Genomic DNA, 18,964 nt, shown 5'->3' with positions numbered 1-18,964 from the left:
ACCCCCTAACCACTCCGCTGCCAGCCTGGTTGATGCTTAACTGCTCCCCTGCCAGCCTGTTTGCCCGCAACTTCCCTCCTCTGCCAGCCTGGTCACCCCTAACTGCCCTCTCCTGCAGGGTTGATCACCTCCAATTGCCCTCCATTGCAAGCCTGGTCCCTCTCAACTGCCCTCCCTTGCAGGCCGGGTGCCTCCCAACTGCCCTCCCCTGCTTGGCCATCTTGTAGTGGCCATCTTGTGTCCACATGGGGGCAGGATCTTTGACCACATGGGGGCAGCTATATTGTGTGTTGCAGTGATGATCAATCTGTATATTACTCTTTTATTAGATAAGATAGAGGCCTGGTGCACGGGTGGGGGCCAGCTGGTTTGCCCTGAAGGGTGTCCCGGATCAGGGTGGGGTTCCCTTGGGGCGTGGGGTGGCCTGAGCGAGGGGCCTGTGGTGGTTTGCAGGCGGGCCACGCCCCCTGGCAACCTAAGTGGAGGCCCTGGTATCTGGGATTTATTTTCCTTCTACAATTGAAACTTTGTAACCTGGAGCAGAGCCAAGCCTGCTGTTCCCTCCTGGGCGGCAGCCATCTCTGTAGCAGTTAATTCACCTTCTACAGTTGAAACTTTGTTGCCTTAAGTGGGTGGGCCCAGCCAGGGTGTGCTTTAAAGCTTTGCTTCCCCTGTTGCCGCTGGCAACCGTGGCCTGCTCTCTCAAGCTCCATTCTGCCGCCATTTGTTTGAATTTGTTTACCTCCTATAATTGAAACTTTGTAGCTTGAGTGGAGGCTTAGACTTGCAACGGCTATGGAAAGCTTGGCTTCCTCTGTTACCTGGGAAACCTTGCTCACTGTGGCTGTAGCCATCTTGGATTGGGGTTAATTTGCATACTCGCCCTGATTGGCTTGTGGGCGTGGCTTGGCTTGTGGGCGTGGCTTATGTAGCGGAGTGATGGTTAATTTGCATATTACCATTTTATTAGAGAGGATGTGGCACTCTAGCCTGCTCTTTCAACGTCTCCATCTAGTTGGAAATCTGCCAACACTGATTGGTGGGGAAAGGTGCTATAAAAGATCAAGGCATGCTAATTTTTAAGCAAATGAGAAAACTCATAAAACATAAATGATGGGATGATTTCTTCATTTGGCATAATGCACATAAGGTTCATTTTATTATTATTATTATTTTTTTTAAATATATTTTATTTTTTTTACAGAGAGAAAGAGAGAGGGATAGAGAGTTAGAAACATCGATGTGAGAGAGAAACATCGATCAGTTGCCTCCTGCACACCCCCTACTGGGGATGTGCCCGCAACCAAGGTACATGCCTTTGACCGGAATCGAACCTGGGACCCTTGAGTCCGCAGGCCGACGCTCTATCCACTGAGCCAAACCGGTTTCGGCCATAAGGTTCATTTTAATCTAAAGTTACTTTTATGCTCACATGCTCGGTATAGCTTTTATAGGCTCTGCTATTTCACCGTCTATAATGACAATGTCAGCCTAGGAAGAACTGCCATCAAAGTCTGTGAATGAGACTTACATTGTTCAGAGGTAAACTCCTGCGTCGGACCTTCTCTGCTGCAGTGGTGCTCTGCTTAGGGGGTGGTGGACAGGATGGGGGCGGGGGGTGGCAGTCCTGAATGTGGCCCTGGTTTATGTTATCAGTGCCTTCTAGTTATCAAGTTCAGTGGCCACTTCAAGCTCAATCCTTATCCTCTTATTCACTCAAGTATTTGACCAGCTACTATGAGGCAGACACTGTTGTAGGCCCTGCGGATACAGCAGCACCAGAGTCCCTACCTTTCCTCATCTTCTGTTCTAGTGGGAAGAGAAAAATCCATATTCCCTGGTGGAGGAGGTCAGTATTTTCCTGTTCTGAACTCCTGGAATCCTGCTCACCCCAGTTCTTGACCTACCTCTGACTGTTCCACTCTGTCCCCGAAGTGTGTTTCTCCAGGGTGTAGTCCTCAGTTCTTTTCTAAGCCTTGTGGGCGGTTCACCTCCAGATGGGCCCTAGACCTCCGTCTCAAGCTTCCACCTTCTTGCTGACGTCAGATCCATGTTTCAAGCCAGCAGTGGGTCTCTATCTGGAGGTTCCACTGTTGCCACAAACTCCAAATGTTTTGAATGAAACCCAACCTCCTCCCTGTTTCCACCTATATTTTCTTTTTCTTTTTTTTTACTATTTGTTTTTAAATCCTCACTGGAAGATATTTTTCCATTGTTTTTAGATATAGTGAAAGGGGGGGAGGGGTTGGAGAGAAACATCAGTGTGAGAGAGACACATCAATTGGTTGCCTCCCCCACGCACCCCAAATGGGACTGGGGAATGAACCTGCAACCCAGGTATGAGCCCTTTACCAGGAAAAGAACTGTGACCCTTTGGTGAGTGGGCTGACACTAACCACTGAGACCCCTGGCCAGGACTAAATTTTCTATTTGAAAGTCTTATCTGAGCCCTCATGGACCCTTCAGTCGTGCTCCATCCATTCCACTTGGTACCCTTGTCTCGAGTCTTTATTTCTAAATACCACCACATCTTGCTCTCCCTGCATTCACATTAGTTGCTTACCTCTCAGTTCTCTGAGCCATGGTACTTGCTATCACCAGAATTCTCTAACAAATCTGGGTACTTGATCCCTTGCTGGAAAATTTCTGAGTGGTTCTTAATGCCTGAAAAGCCTATGCAATCAAATTCAAGTTGCTTACACTAGCATTCAGTGCCCCCACACTGTGCCCTGCTCACTGGCATCTGCCAAAAACAGAACAGACTTTCCACAGCCACAAGAGAGTTTGTCATGTTGGGATGTTTTCTCCCGTCTCTTTGGCCACTGCAGTTAACTCCCCCCCTCATCTCTTCAGTGAATGGAAGATGCTGCTTTACTGCATCACTGAGCATCAAAGGGCTATGGAGATAGTAAGTGGTGAAAGGGTAAATGACTTAACCAAAAGAACATGAGTATTACCATTAAAAAGAATATACAAGGTAGAAAGCGGTATTCTGAAATGCAAAGTGCTGGACTACTGCAATGACTACGAGTCACACATTCTTTCAATACATTCCAATATAGAGGACACCAGCCCAAAACCATAAACATCTGTCAACTAGGTGTGCTTTTTTTTTTTTTTTAAACTAAGAAAACTAGAATTGTGTCCTGGAATACTAGCTATGGTTTTTTTGTTTTTGTCTTTTTAAAGGTGCGGTTTGACACTCCCACCTGGAAAGAGGGGAGCCAAACAAGGACAAAGCAGGCAATGTCCTCAGATAAGATTATACAGTTAAGGCGTGCGCGCGCGCGCACACGCGCACACACACACACACACACACACACACACACACACATATATATATATATATATATATATATAATTAATTTTTTACAGAGAGGAAGAGAGAGGGCTAGAGAGCTAGAAACATCAATGGGAGAGAAACATCTATCAGCTGCCTCCTGCATACCCCCTACTGGGGATGTGCCCGCAACCAAGGTACATGCCCTTGACCGGAATTGAACCTGGGACCCTTCAGTCCGAAGGCTGACACTATCCACTGAGCCAAACCAGTCAGGGCAAGGCACACTTTTTTAAAATTTTAATTTATTTTTTAATCCTCACCCGAGGATATTTTTCCATTGATTTTTAGAACGAGGAGAGGGGAAGACAGAAACTTCAATGTGAGAGAAACACATTGATTGGTTGCCTCCTGCAGAAGCCCTAACCAGGGCCCGGCCTGGAGGAGCCTGCAACTGAGGTATGTGACCTTGACCAGAATCAAACCCGGGTCTATCCTCTGAGGTGAGCCTGCTAGGGCAAGGCACACTCAATGTCACTCAGAATGAAGTTAACTCAGCCTTTTGTACCCTCATCCAATGCAAGCCCAAATCTACCATGCTCACTCAAAAAACTTGCACTTTAAAAAGTTTTCAGAGGTAGTTTTTAAAGTTGAAGAAACACTTCAGTGTTACAGGCCCCAGATACATCTGCTTTTAAAGATTGAGGTCTTGTGCCTGCTTCGGCAGCACATGCACTAAAATTGGAACGATACAGAGAAGATTAGCATGGCCGCTGCGCAAGGATGACTCGCAAATTCATGAAGTGTTCCATATTAAAAAAAAAAAGTTTGAGGTGTTCTAAAGCCCTAACGGCTTGAAATAATGAAGTCAGACCTTAGTTGTAATTGTGTTTACCTTCACTACTGCCTCTACGTAGCCATGTGACATGGAAAATAATTTATCCTCTTCAGAGTTCTCCCCTGTAATGTGGATAGTAGGATTGTTTATGTTTTGAAAAGTAAATGAGTTAATACATGTAAAGTGACTATAATACCACATGGCAGTTAGCTAAAGCTCACATTTCATTTGCTATTTGCTCTTAGCTTGTACAACTGGCTTCCAGTAGAGGAGCGGACTTGCCTTGCCCATAATTGAAGTTCACCTTATAAAATAAAATTTAAAGATTTGGTGAGGTGCAAATTAATACTGAGACACAGTAAATGCCAAAGGTATAGGATAAATATATAAAAGTTGTACTTCTACAACAAAATTAAAATCACTATATTCATAAGAGCATTAAAATGAATATAACACTTTGGAATAAATTTAATAAAGATACAAGACATTTGCAATGTGCAACTACAAGATGCCGCTGAGAGAAAGTCTAAACGAGGTCCTCGGGGAACTGCTCTCGCTAGGGACACTCAGCAATGTGTGGAGACATCTTGGTCACACCTTAAGTGAGGGTTGCTGCTGGCCTCTAATGGGTAGAGGCCAGGGATGTGGCTAAACTTTGGAACATGCATAGCACCAAGGTTGAAAATCCTCTTCTTAAGTGGCGAGGCATCTCCTGTTCACGGACTAGAAGACAGTATTGTCAAGATGACAATTTGCAAATTGATATATAGATTCAATATAATCCCTATTCCAGCAGCAGTTTTTGTAGAAGTTGATAAGCTGATCATACGATGTATGTGTAAATGCAAAGGGTTTAAAGGAGCAATTTTTTTTAAAAGAATTAAGTGGGAGGACTTACACTACTGGATTTCAAAAATTACTATAAATGACAGTAATCAAAATAGCTTAGTAGTATTATAAGCACAGATAATAGAACAGAAATGGGTCCAGAAACCCTAACGTTTATGTTACTTGACTTTAAAACAAATATATTGATTTTTCACACGGCGGTCCGAGTTCCTCCAGCTCCCCAGACGCCCCGCGCGCCGGCGCTCTCTATGGCAACGGCCCTACTTCCGGGAGAAGTACGGCGCGCGACGAGGGCCCTTCCGCGCCGCCGGCCGGCTTGCTGACGCGGGCGGCGCCGGGCTCAGGGCCGTGGGGCGGGCGGCGGCCATGGACTTCTCCAGGTTCCTGGCCGAGGACTTCGACGTGAAGGAGTGGATCAACGCGGCCTTCAGGGCCGGCCCCAAGGAGGCGGCGGCGGGGAAGGCGGACGGGCACGCGGCCACGCTGGTGATGAAGCTGCAGCTCTTCATCCAGGAGGTGAACCACGCCGTGGAGGGTGAGTGAGTGGCGGGTGAGCGGCGGCGGGCCGGGCGGACGTGGGCGCTGCCCGGGGCGAGGGGCAAGTTGGGCTCTGCCCACCCGCGCGGGCCCACAACGCTTGCTCATTCCACCTCGGGTGGTGCTGTGGTTTCCTTACAAAACGTAAGCCAAAAGAATTAATTTTAAGGCTATCTATCTCTATAAAACCCTAATATTCAAATTGACCAAACAGCAGAACGACCTGTGGAAAGGGGGGATGGGGTGGGGTAGAGGGGGGCGGTGCCAGGCCGCCAGCCAAGGTGGGTGCCAGCGGGGCCGATTGCCCAGCTGGTCGCCCCACAGATCGGCCCTGATCGCCGGCCAGGCCTAGGGACCCTACCCTATATATTGGGAACAGTGTCTTAGATTTTAAAATTAAAACCTGGCAAGGCTACTTAACACTGAGAAAACAGGGTGATGCAGCGATGACATGCATGGACTCTGGCTTGCACATTTTGTGGTCAGCCCTGATTCTGACACTTATAACTGTGTGACAAAGCCAATTACTTCTCTCTGCTTCAGTTTTTCCACCCATAAGATGGGGAAAATGGTACTACCGCCTCAGAAGGATCATGTTATGTACTACTTTTTATAATCAGGGCAAAAAAATGTAGCTGCCCATACAAGCAAGATGCCTTTCACCTGTATGAAAAGTATGGTCACTGGTGCATGCAGCGTCCTGGATTGTGAGAGGGATGTCCAACTGCTGGTTTAGGCCTGACATCTCCCCGGTGAGGGGGTCTGGATTTCGAGAGGGTGCAGGCCAGGCTGAGGGACCGCCCCCGCCCCCATGCACAAATTTGGTGCAACAGGCCTCTAGTTAAGGAATAATCCACTGATCCTTACAGGCGGTAAACGCATGACAGAGGCGTATGGGAAAGACACTTCTGGGCGGCATCATGTTCCTGCAAACTCATTGCCGCGAGCAAGCCGGGCTGGTCAGAATAAAGACTGCAAGGTTCTTTAAGGGTAGTTAGTTTTAAAAACACACACCAGCAGCCATCTCTCGAAGTCCTCCCCGTGACTTTAACCCACTGTCTGTTTATTCGGTATGGACTGCGCCAGTCCCCTGCTGAGCTCTGGGAAAGACGAGGTCAGCAGGCTGCCCACTGGAAGCTTAGGGTCCGGTAAATAGACCTTTTAACAAAGGTTATAGAAAAGGACACTTATTTCACTTTAGATTCTTTATTGTACTTTGCGCCTTTTACTAATTATTGATCTTCTACTGTGTGTGTGTCAAGAAATGGGCACTGAGGATGAAAAATGTCCCTTCTGGAGCTTGTCCTGGGGATGATGATGTGTGGCTTGACTGAGACTGGGAGCTGAGCCAGGAGAGCTGGAAGAGGGTGCAGTTACATCTGGTCAAGGAAGGCTTCACAGGGCACAGAGGGGAGGACATTAAGAATAGCAAATATTTGAGTCCTTGGTATGTCAGTCCCTGTTTTAAGTGCTGTACATGCATTAACTAAGTGGTTCTCAACCAAGGGTGGGATTGCCTGCCCCTCTCCCCGGGATATTTGGAAATTGGGATTTTTTTTAGTTGAAGTGGTGGAGAATGTCACCAAGATTGACAGCGATGCCTAATGTTCCACAGTGAAGGGCTGCACACTGACGAAATGTCCCGGCCAGAAGGTTAACAGTGCCCTCTTATTGGCATGATTACCTAATTTAAGCTGGATAACAGTCCTTAGAAGTGGGCACAGCTATTATTCCCACTTAGTAGTTGGAGAAACTGTGGCTGAGAGAAGTAACTTGTCCCGCATCATGTTGCTCATGAACCGGGGAGTCTAGATTTGAACCCAGGCCACGGGTTGCAGAGCCCAGGATCTTATCCAATACTAGTAGCCCGTTTGCACGAAGATTCGTGCAATAGACCTTCATTCACCTGGCTGCCTGCACCAGTTTTCTGCCGGCACCGGGGACCCAGGCCTTGGCTGTGGCCACCGCCTTCTGCCTTCTTTCAGGGTCGGGGCTTGGCCCCGGGTGGTGGCCTTGGGCTCGGCGGCACCCAGCGTCCCTGCTAGGGATCGCAGGAGCCGACCCCCAGTGGTTTCCTGCGATCCGTGCAGGCTCCCCGCTGGTGCCCAAGGTCTGACCCTAACCCTCCCGAGCCTTGGGCTCGGCCGCACCCAGCGTCCCTGCTACGGATCTTAGGAGCCGACCCCCTGGTCGTTGCCTTCGATCCGTGCAGGCTCCCTGCTGGTGCCCAAGGCCAGGAAAGCCTCCGCCCGAGGCTTTCCAGGCCTTGGGCTCCGCCACACCCCAACGTCCCTGCAACAGTTTCCTGGTGGGCGTGGTTGGTGGGCATGGCTTGGTTGGTGGGCGTGGCTTGGGTGTAGCAAAGGTGCGGTCAATTTGCATATTTGTCTATTATAAGGTAAGATAGATACTTTGCAGCCTCTCTGTATTCAAGGGAGAGGCTTGTTTGTGGCTATGAAAAGTCCTAGTCAGTCCAGAGAAAGGGGAGAGGTTCAAACTGAGCTCCATCAATAACATCATCATTGTCATTATTATCAGAGGATCATGCTTTCATGGGGGAAACTTCTGCTGGAGATAAGGCAGGAGAGTAGATTGGGATTAAACTGTGAAGGCCTTTTTGGCTATCCTAAGGTTTGGGTTTCATCCCACTGGCAGTGAGAAGCTTTCGGAGGTTGATGCTTATGGAAGATGAGACAAGGCCCAAGTCTGCAGTGAAGAGAAGTTCCTCAGAGGTGCTGGCAGGAGATGGTGAGGGCCCTCAGCTGGAGGATTGATTTGCTCATTCACTGTCAGCAAATATTTTGGGGGCACAAACTCTTCCCGGGTCTAGAGACACACTGTTGAGCAAGACCCAGTCTTAGGTTGGAGAGGTAGGCAGGGGCTGGATCATTCAGGGATTTTAATGTCACATTAAAGAGTTTGGGCCCTGGCCAGTGTCGATCAGTCAGGCGCATGCAGGAGGCAACCTGTCTTGTGCACGGAAAGGTTGCAGATTCAATTCCTGGTCAGGACACATGCCTGTGTTGTGGGCTCCATCCTCAGTGTGGAGCGTGGAGGAGGCAGCCAATCAGTGATTCTCTCTCGTCATTGATGTTTCTATCTCTCTCTCCCTTTCCCTTCCTCTCTCTCTGAAAATCAATTTTAGAAAGAGTTTGGATTTTACTTAAAATGAGTGTAATGTGAAGGCAGTGGAAGATTTTTAAGCAGAGGAGTGACATGGTTTGATTGTGTCGCCATCTGGAGGCTATTGCTGAGGTTCAGAAGAGTGATGATGGTGCTTCATCTGGGGTTATGGCAGTGGATATGGTGAGAAATGGTAAGACATTTTTAGGAGGAAAAAAGGGGAGCATTGCTGATGGATTTGGATGAGGCTGATGGGGAGAAAAAGAATGAGGGCAGATTCTTGAACTAAACAACTGTGGGTGGAGGTACCAGATATACAGTAACATCAAGAGAATTTATAGTGAACTTGCATTTATTCACTGTCCAGATGATAACAGTCAACATATTACTATTCTTTATTACAAATCTATCCACGTAATCCTTAATCCCTCTTATATTTTTGATGTACATTTTTATTTAATTTTAAATCCTCACCTGAAGATATTTTTTTCTATGGATTTTTTTTTTAGAGAGAGTGGAGGGGAGGAAGGACCAGGGTGGGGTGGGGACGGGAGAGAGAAACATAGATGTGAGAAAGACACATTGATTGGTTGCCTCCTGCTCGTGTGGCCTGACAGGGCCAGGGATAGAGCCTGCAACTGAGGTACGTGCCCTTGACTGCGAATCGAATCCATGACCCTTTGGTGCCCAGGCCGACTGAGCCACACCGGCCAGGACTTGATGTAGATTTTAAAGTAAGTTGCAGACACAGTATACTTCATCCCTAAATATTTCCATTAGAACCTTAATCATCTACACTAATAAAAGGGTAATATGACAATTAGACCGGGTTGACCGGACATCTTCCAGATGTCTGACTTCCTTCCGGACAAAGCCACGGTGGTGGGGGCTGAGGCAGAGGCAGTTAGGGGCAATCAGGCCAGCAGGGAAGCAGTTGGGGGGTGGCCAGGCTGGCAGGGGGCAGTTAGGGGGCAGCCAGGCCAGCAGGGGAGCAGTTAGGGAGTGGCCAGGCCAGCATGGGGGCAGTTAAGGGGCAGCCAGGCCAGCAGGGGAGCAGTTAGGGAGTGGCCGGGCCAGCATGGGGGCAGTTAGGGGGCAACCAGACTAGCAGGGGGGAAGTTAGGGGGCGATCAGGCCAGCAAGCAGAGGCAGTTAGAGGCCATCAGGCCGCTAGGCAGGCGAGCAGCTAGGAGCTAGCGGTCCCCGATTGCGAGAGGGATGTCAACTGCTGGTTTAGGGATGTCCCTGCGGGATGGGGCCTAAACCGGCAGTCAGACATCCCCTGAGCGGTCCCGGATTGGAGAGGGTTCAGGCTGGGCTGAGGGGACCCCCCCCCCATGCACAAATTTCGTGCACCAGGCCTCTAGTTATAATTATAATGCAGTATTTCTTTACAGTTTTTTAATTTTATTTTTTCCCCTTTAATCCTCACCCGAGGATATGTTTCTATTGATTTTTAGAGAGAGAGGGAGAGAGAGAGACATCAGTGTGAGAGAGAAGCATCAATTGGTTGCCTCCGTACACCCTCCAACTGGGTATCGAACCCACAACTTAGGTATGTGCTCTGTTTGGGAATTGAACCCACATCCTTTTGATGCATGTGACGACACTCCAACCAACTGAGCCACCTGGCCAGGGCACAGGTTTTTTTATTAGATAAAATTTATGTAAGATGAAATGCATGGATGTTACCTGATGAGGTGATGAGTTTTCACAAGTATATAAGTAGGATATCTCAGACCTCCATAAGATAGAGAATGTTACCATCACAAAACAGTGCCCCCATACCTCTTTGCAGTGAAGTCTGACCCTAACCCTCCCAGAGGCAACTCCTAAAAGTGATAGTTTTAAAATGGGTGTAAGAGGGGACTACATTTTGGGGGGCTGTAGAGGGGAAAAAGGTACCCAGGGCACCAGCCAGGCCTGAAGAGTGCCTCTGAGGCCTGGCACTTAGAGACCAGGCTGGTTCCACACCGGCACTTACAGAGTGCGCTGAAGAAATCTTTGTGTGTTCTGGCATTGTTTTCTGTCTCAGCATCTTACGTGGGGTCCGTGCTGGAAACTGGGTGTTGTTCCAGGGCAGAGCTGGATGAACAGGCTCCCCAAGTACATCTTCACGCCGTGAAGGTCTGTCCAGCCACTGGTGGGACAGAAGACCCGGGCTTCTTTGGTTGATTCCCAGTGAACATCTCATTAAAGGGTTAAAGGGCTATGCTGTTAACCCTCTCCCCTTCCAGATCACACATCCTGGTCTGCAGAGGTGTTCAAGCTTTATTTTACACCTGAGACGTTAAAGAATTCGGGTTCCTTGCTCAGTCTCACTTGGTGTCCTACCAGACCTACTAAATAGGAATCTCTGGATGGTGGCCGCGGGACCTGCATGGTCACTTCACTGCAGCAGGTGCTGGTGGTCTGAGAGTCTGTAAGGCTTGGTTTCGGCTCTGTGAAAGCTTGGGCAAGTTACCTGACCTCTCTGCGCCTCCGTTTTCTTACTTGTAAGAGGTGGCTGTCAGTGATTGGCATGGACAGTAAGTGATAGAATGTATGTAAAGCACCTGCCTCTTAACTGGCAGTCCCCTAGTATCGGAGTCCTTCATTCACTCCTTGGAGAGGGTGTTAAAATTGAACTCAATGGATGGTGGAAAACAATTGACAGTGGGTCAGGTGGTTGGTGCGCATTGCATTCAATCATATGGCCCTCGCCCATCGGTCTGGAGGATATGGTCCCGGCAGAGGCCAGCTCTCCTTTCACCCCCATTTCCTTCCCTCCCTCCCTCCCTCCCTCCTTTTCTTCCTTCGCCGCCTTGCCTTTCAAAATCCTCACCAGAGGAAATTTTCTCCATTGATTTTCATACAGAGTGAAGGGAGGGAGGAGTAGGGGAGAGAGAGAGAGAGAGAGAGAAACACCTGTCTGAGAGAGACACATCAATTGGTTGCCTCCTGCATGTGCCTCTATTGGGCCAGGGATCAAACCTGCAACCCAGGTACATATATGCCCTTGACTGGTTTGTTTCTTTCATTTTTTAATATATTTTTATTGATTTCAGAGAGGAAGGGAGAGATAGAGAGAGACAGAAATATCAGTGATGACAGAGAATCATTGATTGGCTGCCTCCTGCACGCCCCCTACTGGGGATTGAGCCTGCAACCTGGGCATGTGCCCTTGACCAGAATTGAACCTGGGACCTTTCAGTCCGCAGGCCAATGCTCTATCCACTGAGCCAAACCAGCCAGGGCCCCTTGACTGTTAATTGAACCCGAGACTCTTCAGTGGACAGGCCAATGCTCTAACTACTGAGAAACACTGTTAGTCTACGGCCATACCACCCTGAACGCGCCCGATCTCGTCTGATCTCGGAAGCTAAGCAGGGTCGGGCCTGGTTAGTACTTGGATGAGAAACACTGCCATGGCTCCCTCCAACCCCATTTTTCACAGGGTCAATGAATGGTGTGGTTAATAGACAACTCGCGTCCTGTCTGATTTACATTGTTCATTGGTGACTGGTCCAATTTTCACCTTCGGTTCCTCTTTCTGTTCTTGGGTTTTTGCTACAGAAACGAGTCACCAGGCCCTGCAGAACATGCCCAAAGTGCTCCGTGATGTCGAAGCCCTTAAGCAGGAGGCGTCTTTTCTGAAAGAACAAATGATTCTCGTCAAGGAGGACATTAAAAAGTTTGAACAGGACACATCTCAGTCAATGCAGGTACTTTGGCTCCTGTCTGAGTGCTGACTCGTGGTTTTGGAAGATGCTCACTCTCAGAGTGGGAGGCCAACGTTAGCTCAGAATTCTACCAAGCACTCAGACGGCTCTCTTGGTGCGTTCTTTCAGTTTATTCATCTCTGTTCAGCACCCCTGGACATTTAGCCATGTGATTGGTGCTGTGAGGGGCCCAGGAGCTCCCTGACATAGGAACGTGCCACAATACTTAGGTTTCAAGTCACTGATGGGAGGTAGAGAAAATGGAACAGCTGCTTCCTTGGATTTTGACCCCTTTCCCTTTCAGGTGTTAGTAGAAATCGACCAGGTGAAGTCCAGGATGCAGCTTGCCGCCGAGTCCCTTCAGGAAGCAGACAAGTGGAGCACGTTGAGTGCTGACATTGAGGAGACATTCAAGACTCAGGTAAGTGTCTTGTTTAGCGGATATTGTGAAATCTGTTCAGGGAACTTGCAACCATAGGGGTAGGAAATGGCCACAGACAGAAACATTCAGACACGGAGAAGGGAGCGCCTGAGTGTGCTCTGAGCATTTCCACCCTCTTTACTTCGTACCCTTTGCTGACTGAAGCCTCTTAGTCCCAGAGAGTGAACTCAGGAGAAGCCGCTATGAAAGGCAGAGAGAACAGTGGTTGAGAGCGTGGACTGTGGGCAGAGGGGCCTTACACACTGCAGGACCGCGGTGAGTTAGCCCCTCCCCGGCTGCCAGATGTGGAAAGTAGTGAAACTTGCGTATCAGGATGAAGGGAGATGGGGTCTTATGGACAAGTCTTTTACTTGTAAAGCAAAATGGATTATTTATCATCTCTTGCTATTTTAAAAAAATTTAAAAATGTTATAAATGTATGTGGAAAAAACTTTAGTAAAGAGGAATAAACAACATCAACAAAAAGTCTTTCTTGTAACCCTGATACACCCTAATTCCCTAAATTCCCCTCTCCATACAGACTCTGTTACCATCTTTATGCCTGTCCTTCCAGATACATACGCACACACATACATGTTCCCTGCCCTTTTTCCCCACAAGTATGAGCACTGCTTTGCACCTTTTTTTTTTTTTAGAGAGAAAGGAAGGGAGAGGAAGAGAGAGAGAAACATTGATGTGAGAGCACAACATCTGTCGGCTGCCTCCTGCACGTGCCCCACCAGGGATCGAGCCTGCAACCCGGGCATGTGCCCTGACTGGGAATCAAACTGGCAACTTCCTGGTACACAGGATGGCACTCAACCAACTGAGCCATACCAGCCAGGGCCAGTTATTGCCTTTATGTACTTTATGTACAACAGAACCATACTCCCTCCCCTTATTATTGATTTCAGAGAGGAAGGAAGAGGGAGAGAGATATAGAAACATCAACTATGAGAGGGAATCATTGATTGGCTGCCTCCTGCACGCCCCCCACTGGGGGTCGAGCCCTCAACCCGGGCAAGTGCCCTTGACCGGAATCGAACCTGGGACCCCTCTGTCTGCAGGCTGATGCTCTATCCACCGAACCAAACCGGCTTGGGCCCTCCCCTTATATTTCAGAGCCTTACAGGGTGCAGACAAGTCCAATTGATCTGGCTTTATAGATGTAGGTTGCAAATCTTTCTGAATTCTTGGCATGTGTATGAGAGAGAATGGAATTAAGTATGGTCTCTGAGTTTAATTGTAGTGAACTACTAATGCTACTTGCTTTTCTCCTTCCCACTGTCCTGTTATCCAGAACTGCCTGCCCACAGTACCACATGCATCCAGCCGCACTCCCCCTAGGCACTTCGAATCTGAAGTCATTATTTCTGTCCTGGGCTACTCTCCTCTTGCTCTTTCTTTTAGCCTTCCTGCCTTGGTTAATGGCATCATTTTCCACGCAAGTACCTAGGATGGAACCTCAGCAGTCCTTACTTGCTCCTTCTGTACCCCTCCCTTATTTCTCCTCAGTTATCTGTCCTTTTCGTTCCTCTGCCACCACTCTAGTCATGCTTCCCAGTTTTTGTTTTTTTTTAATTTAAAAATATATTTTATTGATTTTTTACAGAGAGGAAGGGAGAGGGATAGAGAGCTAGAAACATCGATGAGAGAGAATCATCGACCAGCTGCCTCCTGCACACCCCCTACCAGGGATGTGCCCGCAGCCAATGTACATGCCCTTGACCGGAATTGAACCTGGGACCTTTCACTCCGCAGACCGATGCTGTATCCATTGAGCCAAACTGGTTTCGGCATCAATAAAAATATATTAAAAAAGAAGTTTTTCCAGCCCTGGCTGGTTTGGTTCAGTGGATAGAGTGTTGACCTGTGGACTGAAGGGTCCTGGGTTCAATTCCAGCCAAGGGCACATGCCCGGGTTGAGGGCTCAATCTCCAGTGGGGGTGTGCAGGCGGCAGCCAATCAATGATTCTCTGTCATCATTGATCTTTCTCTCTCCCTCTCCCTTTCTCTCTGAAATTAGTAAAAAAAAATATATTAAAAAAAGTTTTTCCAATTGGTTAGGAAAATGGCACTTTCTAATTTTAGTATGTATTTGAGTACTAATAAAAGTAAACATGTTTATTGGCCATTTTCTTATGCTTTTTCATGCATTTTGTCTGTTAACTGAAGTAGCAGGGGTGTTTTAAAATGAGTATCCTATGTGTTGGTCTTATAGGACATAGCCGTGATTTCTGCCAAGCTAACAGGTATGCAGAACAGCTTAATGATGCTGGTTGACACACCGGACTACTCAGAGAAGTGTGTGCACTTGGAGGCCTTGAAGAACAGGCTGGAGGCCTTGGCCAGTCCCCAGATCGTTGCAGCGTTCACCTCGCAGTCTGTAGGCAAGTGCTGGCTGTTTCTTACCTCTGTGTACCCCTCCTTACAAATACAAGGTTTTCTGAGAGTTCAGTCTTTACAGTGCCTCAGTGTTGATGAAATTATGTAGATTGAAAGTAAATTGTGACTTTATGGTGGTTGCCTTTTTCTCAACATTGTATATGAAAAATTTCAAAATACAGAAAAGTTGAAATAAGTCTACAATAAACACACCAATATGTTAATTGACTGTCACACCCTCAAAGATGGCGGTGCCCACAGCCACAAGATGGTGGCACCCAGTCCCCTCAGCCCCACCAGGGCAGCAGGCATGTGGCAAGGCCCTGCCCGCCCCAGGCGGGCCCGGCCGCTCCGTGCACCTGCCTCTGGAGTCCCCCAGTCCCCTCATACTTTTTTGTGCTTCATTCTAACTAATGGGGATAAAGAACTTAACCTCATAGAGCAAATGTGAGCATTAAATGAGAAAATGCTCTTTATCCCCATTAGTTAGAATGAAGCACAGGATCCTAGCATTAGCATTAGCATTTTGCCGTATTTGCTTTGTCACATGTCTACCCATTTGGCCACCTTTTACTCATCATCTCTGATGCATCTCAAAGTAAGTTGCAGACATCAGTCAGCTTCACTCCTAAACACTTCAGATTCATGTTAGTAACTTGAGTTTAGTATTGGTTTGTGATTTTTTCTTATTTGGGCTAAAATTTACATGTAGAGAAATGAACAGATCTTAAGTGTACTACTTGATGAGTTGTGACCCTTGTCAAAGAACATTATGTGGGTACTACAGGCCCGGTGCATGAAAATTCATGCACTGGAGGGGGTCTCTCAGCCCGGTCTGCCCCCTCTCACAGTCCGGGAGCCCTCAGGGGCGGGAGGCGACCCAGCGATCAGGGGAAGGCAACACCCCATCACACCTCTGCTGCTGCCACTGCTGGCAGTGCAAGCCTCGGGCGGCCCTGGGCGGCCGGGCAGCCGGGCAGCCACCATCTGAGGCTTGCCTGCACCTCGGGCCGGCCCTGGGTGGCTGGGGGGCTGAGGGGACTGGGGGACTCCAGAGGCAGGTGCACGGAGCGGCCGGGCCCGCCTGGGGCGGGCAGGGCCTTGCCACATGCCTGCTGCCCTGGTGGGGCTGAGGGGACTGGGTGCCACCATCTTGTGGCTGTGGGCACCGCCATCTTTGAGGGTGTGACAGTTAATTAGCATATTCCCTCCTTATTGGCTGTGGGCGCCAGCATCTTTGCGACGGCATGATTTTTAAAATATATTTTATTGCTTTTTTACAGAGAGGAAGGGAGAGGGATAGAGAGTTAGAAACATCGATGAGAGAGAAACATTGGTCAGCTGTCTCCTGCATGCCTCCCACTGGGGATGTGCCCTCAACCGAGGTACATGCTCTTGACCAGAATCGAACCTGGGACCTTTCAGTCCGCAGGCTGACGCTCTATCCACTGAGCCAAACCAGTTAGGGCAACACATATGTTTCTCTGACTCTCCCTTTCCCTTTGCCCCACAAGATGATTGGTTAACCAGGAAGAAACAGCAGTAAAACAGTTTTCTTACCTTCACAGCTATTTGTTTTGTTTTTTATTTTTTTTGTTTTTTCCACAGCTGTTTGTATTGCACAAAACATAATCTGTCTACTGCTCCTGCTTCCTTCACTCACAAGCCCTTCTGCTCTGAGTTTAATGTTCTCATCCTGTTGCATTGAAGCTCTCCAACAACTGTGATCAGCAAACTTGGAGGCCTCATCCATTTATACTTTGCTGTTTCTCATTGTCAACAGTGTTAATATTTTTTCCTCCCTTCTTTCTCACCACTATACCACCAGCGCCTTCTCCCTTCTTTCTGAAACGCTTCCCTTCCTGGCTCCTGAGAGGTAGTATCGACTTTGTTTATATGATGGCACATTTCCGATGATAAGTCACAAGAAGATGCTATCTTGGGTTCTGTGTGCTGTCTTAAATTTGTTTTAGGGTGGTTGCATGTGCTGAGACCAGGCTTCATTAATTATGTTTTTTGGAAATCTATAGCGAGATAGTTAATATGAATATGCAGACCTGTGTATATACTAATGTAAACGCTTATCATATATATAAACATTATAACATTTCATTATACTGAGTTTGACCATATACTTTATTTTATTTTTTATTTTTTTATTTTTTAAATATATTTTTTTATTGATTTTTTACAGAGAGGAAGAGAGAGGGATAGAGAGTTAGAAACATCGATGAGAGAGAAACATCGATCAGCTGCCTCTTGCACACCCCCTACTGGGGATGTGCCCGCAACCAAGGTACATGCCCTTGACCGGAATCGAACCTGGGACCCTTGAGTCCGCAGGCCGATGCTCTATCCACTGAGCCAAACCGGTTTCGGCGACCATATACTTTATTATTAAACTAGGACACTTTTAAGAGGAAAAGGGAGTGCTTTTAATAATGAAGCTGGGACAACAGGTGTAAACTGTCCTGGGCCAGTTGGGAGATACAGTCACCCCTGTTCCCATATAGAACCGTTGAGAACGATCCTGTGGCTAGTTGAGTTTTCAGTGTGGGTGAGAGCAGCTTAATAACCTCTTTGTGCCAAACAACTATGCTGTCCTCCCTCTGAAGATTTGCTAACTGGGGACTTTGAAGTTCAGTCCTCCTGGTAGTCAAGGCCTGCAAAGGCCTGGCCTCTCTCCCTGGTAGGGAAGCCACACCAAAATGGAACTCAGTCAACCCTCAATACTACTGTTAGGTAGTCACAAAAAATTATTGTAAAATTTTATTAAATGCCTTTCAGCATCTATCAAGATCAAATGTAATATTTTTATTTTCTCTGACCTACTAATATGGCAAATCACATTAATAGCATTTCTGATGTTGCATTATTCTGCAATTCAACAAGCCCCACTTGTCCATGGTGGCTGTGTGTATGTGTGTGTTAACGTCCTACCGGATGTTTGCTGACATTTTACTTAGAATTTTTTGTTGAGATCCCATTAGTGAATATTATTGTCAGGTTGTAGTACCATGATTCTGTTGGCCTCATGAAAACAATTGGGAAGCTTTTATTCTTTCTTCTTTTCTTTTTAATTCTCATTTTAGAATATTTTTTTTTTTAAGAGAGAGTAGAAGGAAGGGGGAGAGACAGAGAGAGAGAAACTTTGATGTGAGAGAGACACATTCATTGGTTGCCTCCTGCACGCACCCTGACCAAGACTGGGTCAAATCTGCAACTGAGGTACATGCTCTTGACAGGAATCGAACCTGGGACCCTTCAGTCCACAGGCCATTGCTCTTTCCACTTCTCTTTTAGGATTTAAATAGCATTTTTATCAGTATTGTTATGGCCCCCTTGAGTACTTTTTGTCTGCAGTTCCACTTGCATATGAATATTATGACTTCTGTCTATTCTTACACCAGTACCACACTATTTTGATTATTGTGGCTTTGTAGTAAGTTTATTTTTTATTTTATTTTAGAGAGGAAGGGAAGGAGAAATAGAAAAACATCGATGTGAGAGAGAAACATTGATCAATTGCCTCCTGCACGTGTTCCATCCAGAAATCAAACCCAAAACTTGGGCATGTGCCCTGACTGGGAATTGCACCCGCCACCTTTTGGTGTATGGGACAATGCTCCAACCAGTTGAGCCACAGGGGCCAGGGCGGGTACGTTTTGAAATGCAGTGTGAGATCACCAGTGTGGATGAGCACTGGGGTGCCCATTGAAGCCATGCGGCACAGGTCTTCTTCCCATACCTTGCCTTGACCTCCCTTCACCCCTGTCTTCACTCCTTTCCAGCGTGCTGCTTCGTGCTTATGTTCAGAGCTCTCCCAGCTG

At 47.6% G+C, this 18,964-nt stretch overlaps 1 protein-coding gene across 1 annotated transcript in view; it reads left to right on the top strand.

The window, feature by feature from the left end:
- Positions 1 to 5,278: 5,278 nt before the first annotated feature.
- The window catches only part of COG7 (component of oligomeric golgi complex 7), a 70,977-nt gene continuing 57,291 nt past the window's right edge, over positions 5,279 to 18,964 (top strand). Inside the window, exons 1-4 of the mRNA XM_079785783.1 lie at positions 5,279 to 5,502; positions 12,183 to 12,331; positions 12,633 to 12,749; positions 14,971 to 15,139. Of these exons, the coding sequence (XP_079641909.1) occupies positions 5,334 to 5,502; positions 12,183 to 12,331; positions 12,633 to 12,749; positions 14,971 to 15,139 (604 nt within the window). The 5' untranslated portion in view covers positions 5,279 to 5,333. The remainder of the gene's footprint in view (positions 5,503 to 12,182; positions 12,332 to 12,632; positions 12,750 to 14,970; positions 15,140 to 18,964) is intronic.

This window comes from Cnephaeus nilssonii (assembly GCF_951640355.1).
Source record: "Cnephaeus nilssonii genome assembly, chromosome: 2".
Classification (NCBI taxonomy): domain Eukaryota; kingdom Metazoa; phylum Chordata; class Mammalia; order Chiroptera; family Vespertilionidae; genus Cnephaeus; species Cnephaeus nilssonii.
The sequence above is the reverse complement of the archived record's forward strand: the minus strand, read 5'-3'. Positions and strand labels throughout refer to the sequence as shown.